Here is a 12,702-nt window from a genome sequence, read left to right on the forward strand (position 1 = left end):
GACCGACTTGACACCAACATTTTTTACAAACCCACTGACTCCCACAGCTACCTGGATTACACCTCTTCCCATCCTACCTCTTGCAAAAATGCCATCCCGTATTTCCAATTCCTCCGCCTCCGCCGTATCTGCTCCCAGGAGGACCAGTTCCACCACAGAACACACCAGATGGCCTCCTTCTTTAGAGACTGCAATTTCCCTTCCCACGTGGTTAAAGATGCCCTCCAACGCATCTCATCCACATCCCGCACCTCCGCCCTCAGACCCCACCCCTCCAACCGTAACAAGGACAGAACGCCCCTGGTGCTCACCTTCCACCCTACCAACCTTCGCATAAACCAAATCATCCGCCGACATTTCCACCACCTCCAAATGGACCCCACCACCAGGGATATATTTCCCTCCCCACCCCTATCCACCCTCCGCAAAGACCGTTCCCTCTGTTCCCTCCTGGTCAGGTCCACGCCCCCCTACAACCCACCCTCCCATCCTGGCACTTTCCCCTGTCACCGCAGGAACTGTAAAACCTGCGCCCACACTTCCTCCCTCACCTCCATCCAAGGCCCCAAAGGAGCCTTCCACATCCATCAAAGTTTCACCTGCACATCCACCAATATCATTTATTGTATCCGTTACTCCCGATGCGGTCTCCTCTACATTGGGGAGACTGGGCGCCTCCTAGCAGAGCGCTTTAGGGAACATCTCCGGGACACCCGCACCAATCAACCACACCGCCCCGTGGCCCAACATTTCAACTCCCCCTCCCACTCTGCCGAGGACATGGAGGTCCTGGGCCTCCTTCACTGCCGCTCCCTCACCACCAGACGCCTGGAGGAAGAACGCCTCATCTTCCGCCTTGGAACACTTCAACCCCAGGGCATCAATGTGGACTTCACCAGTTTCCTCATTTCCCCTTCCACCACCTCACCCCAGTTCCAAACTTCCAGCTCAGCACTGTCCCCATGATTTGTCCTACCTGCCTATCGTCTTTTCCACCTATCCACTCTACCCTCCCCCCCGACCTATCACCTTCATCCCCTCCTCCACTCACCTATTGTACTCTATGCTACTTTCTCCCCACCTCTACCCTCCTCTCACTTATCTCTCCACCCTTCAGGCCCTCTGCCTTTATTCCTGATGAAGGGCTTTTGCCCGAAACGTCGATTTTCCTGCTCCTCGGATGCTGCCTGACTTGCTGTGCTTTTCCAGCACCACTCTCATCTAGACTCTGATTTCCAGCATCTGCAATCCTTGTTTTTAACCGAAGAATTAAAGGTGACCTTACTCAAACATCGTAATTTCTTCGTGGACTTGACAGGGTAGATGAGGAATGATTGTTTCCCCTTGTGGACCAGAGGGTATCATCTCAGGATACGGGGTTGTCCGTTTAAGACAGGGACGAGGAAGAAGTTCACCTCCCAGAGAGTTGTGGAATTTTTTACCGTAGACGGCTGAGGAGGATGGGTCATCAAGAACGTTGAAGGCTGCGATAGGTTTTTAATCAGTGAGGGAATCAAAGCTTTGGGAAGAATAACAGGAAGGCAGAGTACTGGGTCAATGGAAAGATTCTTGGTAGTGCGGATGCGCAGAGGGATCTTGGAGTCCATGTACATAGATCCCTGAAAGTTGCCACCCAGGTGGATAGTGCTGTTAAGAAGGTATACTGTGTATTTGGTTTTCTTGGTGGAGGGATTGAGTTCCAGAGCCATAATGCCAGGCCGCAACTATACAAAACGCTAATGCAGCCTCACTTGGAATATTGTGTACAGTTCTAGTCGCTCCATTACAGGAGGATATGGAAGCATTGGAAAAGGTGCAGAGGAGATTTACCAGGATGTTGCCTGGTTTGGAGGGAAGCTCTTATGAGGAAAGTCTGAGAGATTTTGGTCGGTTCTCACTGGAGAGAAGAAGGCTAAGGGGGGATTTAATAGAGACATACAAGATGATCAGAGGATTAGATAGGGTCGACAGTGAAAGTCTTTTTCCCAGGATGATGACGTCAGCTTGTACGAGGGGGCATAACTACAGATTGACGGGTGATAGATCGAAGACAGATGTCAGAGGCAGGTTCTTTACGCAGAGAGTGGTGAGGGCATGGAATGCCCTGCCTGCCAATGTAGTCAACTCAGCCACATTAGGGAGATTTAAACAATCCTTAGATAAGCTCATGGATGATGATGGGATAGTGTAGTGGGAACGAGCTGAGAATAGTTCACAGGTCGGTGCAACATCGAGGGCCGAAGGGCCTGTTCTGCGCTGTGTTGTTCTATGTTCTCGGGCAAAGGCAGGAGAGTGGAGTTGAGGATTATCAGAAACAAAAACAGAAGTTGCTGGAAAAGCTCAGCAGGTCTGGCAGCAGCCGAGAAGGGAAACCAGAGTTAAGGTTTTGCGTCCGGTGACCCTTCCTTGAGGACCATCAGGGCAGCTGGTTGGTTGGTGGAGCAGGCTCGATGGGCTGAATGGCCTGCCTCAACTCCTACAGCTCCTGACGGGCTGGCCCAGGAAAGGCTTGGAAGCACTGGCTGCCTCTGACACCCAGAACTGTCGCTGGACACCAACTCGCATTCATATAGCCCCCTATTAACACGGTAACCAATCCCGATGCACAGGGGTGTTATCAAACAAAATTGGCCATGGAGCCCCATCAGGAGACATTAGGCCAGATCGAAGCAACAAAGAAATAGGAGCAGGAGGAGAAAACTCGGCCCAACTGCTCAGCTGTTGAACATAGCTGGTCCCCTGTCAACGCTAATAAACTACCTCCAACACTAAAGGCTATTATTCCACTAGTTAGCCGAATGTGTGTTACCTTATCAGACACCTTCTGAAAATCCAGAATATGTTACACCCACTGCTTTCCCCTTGGTCCACCCTCCTAGCTATCTCCTCAAAGAATTCCAGGCTTGATTCGCATCAGCTTCCCCCGCACCGCACAGCCCTGCTGTATACCCTGAGACCGTAACTGGAGTGAGGTTAGCGTGCATGGCTTTCTGACTCAGAGACAAATGGGCTACTCGCCTTGTAGTGGATGGGAAAAGAACACAAGATGGCAGGGTGGGGAGTCAGCATCAAGCCGATGTCTAAACTATGGCCGTTGTGAGGACGCAGCAGCGAGGTGGGTGCCTCCTCCCCCATTGGCCAACACAATTCGCCATGATAACTGGATCAGCCCGTCGGCCAGGGCTGGTCCCTGAACTTGTCCTGAGGAATGTTGCCCATTGCTTCAGCACTGGGTGAACTTCCGCCAATGTCCCGGCACAGCGTCTTACTTCACAGTCCCTTCGCCGAAGATAAGCAACTTGACCCGCTCCCAGAGGAGGAGGAGGAGGAGGAGGAGGTGCTGAGCGAAATCCGGAATCGTCCATTGGATATTTTCAGGGAGCGGCTGAAATTGTATCGAAGCTGCGTGCTTTCAGTGTCAGTATATCGAAAGGGACAGAAGGACACAGGGAGCTATAGATAGATGGCCTTGAGCATTGCTGGCATAGGGGAGGAGAGAGAAACAACAGTGAGAATTATAATTCTACAGTTTTACACACAGTTAACATGGGAAGAGGACATTCAGCCCCTCAACACTGCTTTGTTTTATTGACTTGAATTGAATTGAGTTTACTGTCCCGTGTACCGAGGCACAGTGAAAAGCTTTGTCCTGTGAGCAATACAGGCAGATCACAGAGTTAAGTAGCGTAGATAGTAAATAATAGGTCAACAGTGGCAAAAACAAAACACAGGTACAGGCGAATGTTAAGTGTTTGTGAGTCCATTCAGTATTCTAACAACAGGAGGGTAGAAACTGTTTCGAAACTGGCTAGTGTGTGTGTGTGTGTGTGTTCAGGCTTCTGTACCTTCTCCCCGATGGTAGAGGTTGTAGAAAAACATTGCCAGGGTGGGATGGATCTTTGAGAATGCTGGCGGCCTTTCCTTGACAGTGGGCCTGGGAGATGGATTCTATAGATGGGATTTTGGCCTTTGTGATTGTCCGGGCCGAGTTCACCACTCTCTGCAACCATCTCCGATCTTGGATGGTACAGTTGCCGTACCAGGTAGTGATACATCCAGACAGACACAGGCTGAGGGCACCCCCAGCGTTATGATATAATAGAATAGAGCATTGTCACGTATACTCCAGTACACAAGTACTGGAGTATAGTGATAAGTTTTTGCTATGGCTGCCTTTAATGGCACCATCTTAGGTACAAATCTTGAATGCAAAAGATGAATAAAAGGAAAAGCAGGAGCATTGCTTACAGTGGTGCAGGCTTGATGGACCGAATGGTCTTCCTCTGTCCTCAAAACCTCATCCAAACTCCTTTCGAAATTCCAGGTTAAAACCAGATTCTTAGGTTTTTTTTAGAATACTTACAGTGTGGAAACAGGCCCTTCGGCCCAACAAGTCCACACCGACCCACCGAAGCGCAACCCACCCAGACCCATTCCCCTACATTTACCCCTTCATCCAACACTACAGGCAATTTAGCACGGCCAATCCACCTAACCTGCACATCTTTGGATTGTGGGAGGAAACCGGAGCACCCGGAGGAAACCCACGCAGACACAGAGAGAATGTGCAAACTGCACACAGGCAGTCGACTGAGGCAGGAATTGAACCCAGGTCTCTGACGCTGTGAGGCAGCAGTGCTAACCACTGTGCCACCCAATGCCACAGACTCCCCGGCGGGGAATTGAAACCCTTTGTGTTACCCTTTCCTTGTGATGTAACCTCTTGCAGTCTGGGCACCATTCTTGTCAACCTGCTGAGACCACAATATCTCAATCCCACGGTGAGGCGCATCGCTTCAGCTGGGGGTCTAACCTGGGCCTTGACCTTCCATGGGGCAGCCTCAGACTCTGCAGCCTTTGGTCGCTGGCTTGGAGTAATCTTTGGGATTCCTCCCGACGTTCAGGCAGTGTCGCCCTGTGCGTGAATCGATCCTTTCCCGTCTCCTGTTCTCTCCTCGTTCCTGAAGAAGGGCTCATGCCCGAAACGTCGATTCTCCTGCGCCTTGGACGCTGCCTGACCTGCTGTGCTTTTCCAGCAACACATTTTCGGCACAACAGTCAACCAGCTGTGGCTATCCCGAAGGTGGCCAACTGATGATTAGGGGGAAGGTTGTGAAATGGAGACCCGTGGGGGGGTGGGGAGGCAATCTTAGAGGTTCACCAGCTTTGAAGAAGCAATAGGATATCCTTTTAGATAAATAAGAGAGATAGAGCAGGCAGGGCATCCTACAATGTAATATAAAGGGTTAACGCTCAAACATGTAAATAAGTTAGAGGGCACCCGGAAGTGTAAGGTAAAGGGTTAATCCACAAACATATAAATAAGTTAGAGGGCATCTGGAGGTGTAGGGTAAAGGGTTAATCCACAAACATATAAATAGGAGAGAGGGCACCTGGAAGTGTAGGGTAAAGGGTTAACATGCAAACACGTAAATAAGTTAGGGAGTGTCTGATAGTGTAAAGTAAGGGTTAACACTCAAACATGTAAAGAAAAGACAGGACGCCTGGAAATGTAGTGAAAAGGGTTAATACTCAAATGTGTAAATCACCTTCTACCTGTGTTAAAAGTGACGGACAAGGTCAGTGGTAACTGACCCTGAAGAGAGACAATCCAATGTACAGACTGGTGTTAAGCCTAAGGGTGTAAATTGTTAGGAGCGTGTTAAATAAAGATGTCATCTTACCAACAGCCTAGATCAGCGGTTCCTCTGGTTTCCAGCTCAAGCTGATCTCTAAAAGAACCACTACCATGACACCACCCTGTCTCATTTTAACTTCAGGGTGGAAACCTCAGCAGCTGTGTTGCCATTGAGGAGGGGGAGTGTCTGGGTGGACTAGGGTGGTCTCGCGGTCTGTCCTAGATAGGCCACCTCCAGGCACCCATAATGCTCCCCTCCACCTGCTGGGGGCTGGGTGCTGCCTGGAAATTCCCTGTGGGCCTCTGAAGAAACGAGGCCTTGACACGATCAGTCAGCTATCCCCGCGGGGGGGAGGGGGGGGGGGGGGGAGGAATAAATGACACCAGAATTGGCTGGAGCTGAGCAATCGCCATACCCTGGTGCAAATCTACACCCAATTACCTCTATTGGTGGGGGAGGGGCCTAAAGATTTAGGCCTGTGTGGGACTCGGGGTAGCAAAAAGTCACCTTTTCTGAGGAAGGATGGTCTTTTTCTTGAGGAAATGTGGCGAAGGTTGAAACCAGGCTGATTCCAGGGGATGGTGGGGCTGATGTAGAAGGAGAGATTGACAGGGTTAGGATTCTTTTCACTGAAGTTCAGACAAGTGAGGGGGAATCTCATAGAGACTTATAAAATTCTAACAGGACTAGACAGGGTGGATTTGGGAAGGATGTTCCTGATAGTAGGTGCATCCAGAGGTAGGCGTCACTGTCTGAGGATTTGGGGTGGACCATTTAGGACAGTGATGAGGACACGCTTCCTCACCCAGAGAGCGGTGGCCCTGGGGAGTTCACTACCACAGGAAGGAGTTGATGCCAAAACTTTGGATGGATTCAAGAGGCAGCTAGGCATGGCACTCGGGGGCGAATGGGTTCAAAGATTATGGGGAGAAAGCAGGATTAGGTTATTGATTTGGATGGTCAGCCATGACCGTGATGAATGGGCGGAGCGGGCTCGAAGGGCTGAATGGCTTCCTCCTGCTCCTATCTCTAAGTGCAAGTTGTCTCAGTCAGGGCAGCTGCTGGAGGTTATCAGGAATTTGTAGCTCCTCGGGTGCAGCTTGTGCTGTTCTTGGCTTCTCCCACAGGCCGGAGCAACACGGTGTGCTGGAACACTGCTGACACAGTGTCTACCAGACGCGTTTCAAAGTCGCAAAGGGAGCCAGGGGACCGGCCGGCTTGCAGCCTTTTCTCACAGCATCGCTCCCGGCTCACCCTCCCTCCCTCCCTCCCTCCCTCCTCTCTATCTGCGTCCCGTCGCAGGCTGAGATCCGGGAGTGCGCCATTGAGCCAGCCCATGGGATCTTGCCCGGGTCGCAGATGGAGTTGGCATGCCAGCGCCAAACTGAGGCAGCAAGGTGAGGCGTAGGACGGACCAAGGATGGACCTCTCGCGGTCAAGACAATTGAGGTCAGTGGAGACACTCTTGGATTGGTACTTGGATGAACATTCCCAAGAACATTCTGGAGAAGTGGTAACCCCCGGAAAGACTGACCCTTTTCTTTCCCCTCCCCCCCACTGTAGTCTCACCTTTAGCAATTGCTCGTCATCTCTGCCGAACGCCTGAGTGGGATTTGGTTAAAAGCGGACTTTGCTTGCAATGAAAGGTAAGTGTTGGAGATTACTCTCGGACTAAAACGGCCTCTGCCAGATCACGTGCCTCATATAATTCGGGGTGTAGAGATCCGATGTAGGTCAAGTACCTTTTTAAAAACAGGATGTGGGTGTTGCTGGCTAGTTCAGCATCTATTTCCATTGCTCACCACACCCCCCCCCCCCCCACCTTGTAGTCAAAAGAGACCAATCGTTAAAGTCCACTCAAACATAGATCATTACACCACAGTACAGGCCCTTCGGCCCTCAATGTTACGCTGACCTGTGGCACCAATCAGAAGCCCATCTTAACTACACTACTCCATTCTCGTCCATATGCCTATCCTGACGACCATTTAAATACCCTTAAAGTTGGCAAGTTTACTACTGTTGCAGGTAGTGCGTTCCACGCCCCTACTACTCTCTGAGTAAAACAAATCAGTCAGAATAAAACATGTGCTCAGAAACATTCCTGGAGTAAACGTGTTGAAAGGACACAGGAGGCAGTTTGACGGTAAAGGAGGCCATTTGGCCCAGCGTGCTCTGTGCTGGCTCTTTGCAACAGCCCTCTCCCACTGCCACCTAACCGGCCCCAGCTAACAGACCCACTCCCAGATAAAGGGAAATCCAGAGAAATTTAAGTCAAAGTTCAGTTCACTCAAAACGACTTCTCACAAATTGTTTGACGTACACTGAGACACTTGCCCTGTGGGCAATCTCTCGCTTTTGGCTGGTGGACTGATGTCAGGGATATTCAGAAATACACACTGCCTTACAGGATCAGAGGACTGTTTTGAAAAAAAAATGGTTTTGGAGTCAGGAAAGCTGGTGGAACTTCACATCCAGGGTGCAGATTTCCAACTCAGCAGTGCGAAATTCCAAATGCATGTGCAAAGAGCATGCATATGGTTCATTACTAATGTGCAATTATTAATCTTCATTCCAGTAGCAACTGTACGACATAAAGGTCCACTGGTGTTTCAGATTGAAATTCTTCAACAATAACTTAGATTTAAACAGTACCTTTAACACAATAAAATTGAGGTGCTTCCCAGGAGCGTTATAGAGTACTATATGTAGACTCTATTGTGTATGCTATTCCATATTATTGAATCTTCTATGTAGTCAATGACATGAAATTGTATGTTGGATGACCAAATGTCAAAGAATGTAGATTTACAGATGGATTCATAGAGCGCAGAAAAGGTCTTTCGGCTCAGGAGTGCATGTTCATAGTTTCTTGAAAGTGGAGTACCAGGTAGACAGGGTGGTGAAGACAGCAGTTAGTTCACTTGCCTTTATTGGTCAGGGCATTGAGTACAGGAGTTGGGAGGTCATGTTGCGGCTGTACAGGACATTGGTTAGGCCGCTGTTGGAATACTGTGTGCAATGCTGGTCTCCTTCCTACAGGAAAGATGTTGTGAAACTTGAAAGGGTTCAGAAAAGTTTTACAAGGATATTGCCAGGGTTGGAGGGGTTGAGCTACAGGGAGAGGCTGAATAGGCCGGGGCTGTTTTCCCTGGAGCGTCGGAGGCTGAGGGGTGACCTTACAGAGGTGTATAAAATCATGAGGGGCATGGATAGGTCTTTTCCCTGGGGTGGGGGGGGGGGGGGGGGGTGGGAGTCCAGAACTGGAGAGCATAGGTTTAAGGCGAGAGGGGAAAGATTTAAAAGTGACCTAAGGGGCAACTTTTTCACACAGAGGGTGGTGCGTGTATGGAATGAGCTGCCAGGGGAAGTGATGGAGGATGGTACAATTACAGCATTTGAAAGGCATCTGGATGGGTATATGAATAGGAAGGGTTTGGAGGGATATGGGCCGGGTGCTGGCAGGTGGAACTAGATTAAGTTGGAATATCTGGTCGGCGTGAGGTCTGTTTCTGTGCTATACATCTCCATGACTCTATGAGTCTGCACCAACGTAACAAAGGTGCATCAATCCCAATTTCCTGCACTTGTCCCACATCCTTGAATGTTATGGTAGCTGAAGTACTCATCCAAATATCTTCAAAAGTTTTCAAGCAGTGTATTAAAGGAGGAATATTAAATGGAGAGGTGGAGATTTCTCGGGACGGTGTTCCAGAGCTCAGCGGTGGGGCAATATTTATCTTTGGATAAATGGTGAGGAGTCCCTGAATCAGGCTTACTCAAGAGGCTGGCGTTAGACGGAGTTTTGCAGGGCCGAAGGGGGTCACGGAGTTGGGCGGGCTGGGGAGAGGGGAGGTCTTCGAGAGGTTTGAGAGCAAGGACGGCAATGTTAAAATCGAGAATGCTGCTTGCTCTGGGTACCAATGGAGCCCATTGGCCACAAGGTGGCAGGGAGTGGCACTTGCCGTGAGTTAAGAGCAGTCAGCAGTGGTTCAGATGAGCTCAAGCTGTAGGCGGGTGGAAATGGGGGAGACCACCCAGGGGTGAAAGGGAGTCGTCACGTCTAGAGGCAACAAAGATGCAGTCGAGGGACTTTCAGGGGACGGGTTGAGACAGGGATGAGTTGGGCGATGCCACAGCCAGCAGAGGGTTGGGGTTGGAATAAGTGATCTTCGTGACTGCACGATCAAAGATTTACCCCAGAGTCAAATATGACACCGGAGGGTTGCCAACAGGGCTAGTTTAGTTTCAGACTGTTTCAAGGGAGAGGGAGAGAGTCAGCAGTAAGGGAATAGAGTTTGGATTGAAAACAGTGGGTTTTAATCTTCAATAGGAAGACGTCATTGCTCACTCAATAGTGGGTGTCAGACTGGCAGTCCTTGGTAGAGCTTGCAAAGGATAATCTGCCCCTGCCCCTTGTTTAGTTATGGGTGGCATTTGAGTTTCCCGTCTCTTGTATGCTAGCATGTCGAATTCCGTGTTGTACCGAGGATATATTTCAGTAAAGTTCTTCCGGAGTTTATTGCTGGGATTTGACCAGAGTTCAGAATTTGTTGCCTGCTGCACCCGGCACCCCCCCAACAGCCCACCACCCCTCCCCCAAATACTTACTTCTGCTTGCAATGGAGTCCCCTTGGACTAGTCTTTGTGGTTGGCTTGTTCTGTTTTTCAGTTGCCACTGTACGGGTCTGAGTATCTGGGCCAGTTTTAGCCGCTGAAAGCATGACCGGATTACGGTTGCTCCTCATGTTCTTGGCCGAAGGTAAGCCCGCTCGCTCGTTTCTCATCAATTTTGTCTGCCTATGAGGACAGTAAGAGCCTGCTTTAAAATTGACCCTGCCCATGTTGTTTCCCGACTTAATGCTGTTCACAAAATACTGACTGCACGAGAAGCATGGCATTCCAACCGGAACTCCATCACAAACACATTGACTTGGGTACTATTTACTACCCCCTGAGTAAAAGAACAGGAAGTGATATCACCACAGGAAATTGCATCACCACAGGAAATGATGTCATCAGTCCAAGGAAACCCAAACACAAATAGAGAGCAGGCCATGCCATCAGTGCTTCATGCGGAGGGTCATTGATGATAATACCGAGTATAGTGACGAAACATCTGAAAACGAACCTTCCAGCTTGGCGAGCAAACCTACACCCACTGAGCGTACATTTCTTTAACTTTGTGAGTCTCGCTCTGATAATGTCCTTTTCTGCTCACACACTCATGTGCCTGCTCACGCACTGAGCCCCTGAGCTTTCTCTGCTATTCCTCCTTTTCCCTCCCTTCCTCTTAGACTTTCTCCCCACCCTCCACTCCCATTCTGCCCTCTTTAGTAATCATTGGATAAGTTGGGTCGAAGGGTCGGTTTCTGTGCTGCACATCAGTTATGACTCCAAAGACTCTGGTCTGCCCTGGCTCCCATTCTGAACTTGCACTGAAGTTTAGGGCCCTCCCTAGTGGGAAGAGTTGGTCAGTGCAGGTAATTTCATAACTGCACTGACTGCTTTCAGCCACCAGATGGAGGAGGGTTAAACTTTCAGAAGTTATTTTGCAGACTTGTATTCTTTTTATGTTTTAAAGTTTATTTTATACTCAAGATGATTTTACTGATGAGTGTTGGCAATTGCAAACCATTCCAACGTAAAAAATATTTTAAAGCTGTTTGCTGCTGATCCCCAAGTACCCGACTGTGCGGCATTCCTTTTATGGTTTATTTTGCAAATTTATTTTAGTGAGGAACATACAGTGCTGAAAATGCACAGTGCAGTGTTTCAGGCCTTGCATGATTTTTGTCAGCGGGGAACGGCCAAAGGAACCTCATGCCGGATGAACACTGATTTCCGAGAGGGACCTGCAACGCATTTGAAGTCATTTCCCGCAAAGTTGTGATGGTCAGGATTGGGGACACAACTTTAAATGAGGACTTATATCAACAGGATAATGACAGAAGCTGTAGACACAGTGGGCGATAGGCAAAAGTGAGGACTGCAGATGCTGGAAACCAGAGTTTAGATCAGAGTCTGGTGCTGGGAAAGCACAGCAGGTCAGGCAGCATCCGAGGAGCAGGAAAATCGACGTTTCGGGCAAAAGCCCTTCATCAGGAATAGAGGCACGGAGCCTCTGGGGTGGAGAGTTAAATGGGGGTGGGGTGGGGCTGGGGAGAAGGTAGCTGAGAGTACAATAGGTGAATGGGGGTGGGTATGGAGGTGGTAGGTCAGAGAGGAGGGTGGGGGAAGGTAGCAAAGTGTACAATAGGTGAATGGGGTGGGGATGGAGGTGGTAGGTCAGAGGGGAGGGTTGGGGAAGGTAGCAAAGAGTACAATAAGTGAATGGGGGTGGGGATGGAGGTGATAGGTCAGAGAGGAGGGTGGAGCGGATCGGTGGGAAGGGAGATTGGCAGGTAGGACAGGTCATGAGCTGCATATACAACCGATCGCTGCTGTGGTCTCTGCATTACTCTAGGTTTGCAGAGTTTTCCCAGATAAGTTAGATCAGCAAAAGAACTGCTGATTTTGAGATTTGGGGAGGGAAGGCTTTTGAGGATCAGAGCACAAGGTTCAGTGGCCAGAGCAACACAGGAGAATGATGTGTTGTCTTTTATTCCACGTAGGAAGAGGAGGAGGCCACTCAGCTCCTCAAACCTGTCGTGTGATTCAGTCACTGAGGAATTCGGTAGCTCAATAGCTAGCACTGCTGCCTCACAGCGCCAGGACCCAGGTTCGATTCCATCCTCAGGCGACTGACTGTGTGGAGTTTGCACACTCTCCCCGTGTCTGCGTGGGTTTCCTCCGGGTGCTCCGGTTTCCTCCCACAGTCCAAAGATGTGCAGGTTAGGGTGGATTGGCCGTGCTAAATTACCCATGGTATTAGGTGCATTAGTCAGAGGGGAATGGGTCTGGGTTGGTTACTCTTCGGCGGGTCGGTGTGGACTGGTTGGGCCGAAGGGCCTGTTTCCACACTGTAGGGGAATCTAACCTTAACAAAAAAACCCTAAACACCACATGGTTAGACACGCGAGGATCAGCAGAAAATCGATTCCCCCACCTGCGTTAAAAATAA

At 49.8% G+C, this 12,702-nt stretch overlaps 1 protein-coding gene across 1 annotated transcript in view; it reads left to right on the forward strand.

Annotated features, from left to right (window-relative positions):
• LOC140455540 (macrophage mannose receptor 1-like) overlaps positions 1 to 12,702 on the forward strand; it is a 52,925-nt gene that overhangs the window by 26,485 nt on the left and 13,738 nt on the right. The window contains exons 2-3 of the mRNA XM_072550480.1: positions 7,203 to 7,285; positions 10,312 to 10,401. Coding sequence (XP_072406581.1) covers positions 10,362 to 10,401 — 40 coding nt within the window. The 5' untranslated portion in view covers positions 7,203 to 7,285; positions 10,312 to 10,361. The remainder of the gene's footprint in view (positions 1 to 7,202; positions 7,286 to 10,311; positions 10,402 to 12,702) is intronic.

The sequence above is a fragment of the Chiloscyllium punctatum genome, chromosome 30 (assembly GCF_047496795.1).
Source record: "Chiloscyllium punctatum isolate Juve2018m chromosome 30, sChiPun1.3, whole genome shotgun sequence".
In the NCBI taxonomy this organism is placed as follows: Eukaryota; Metazoa; Chordata; class Chondrichthyes; order Orectolobiformes; family Hemiscylliidae; genus Chiloscyllium; species Chiloscyllium punctatum.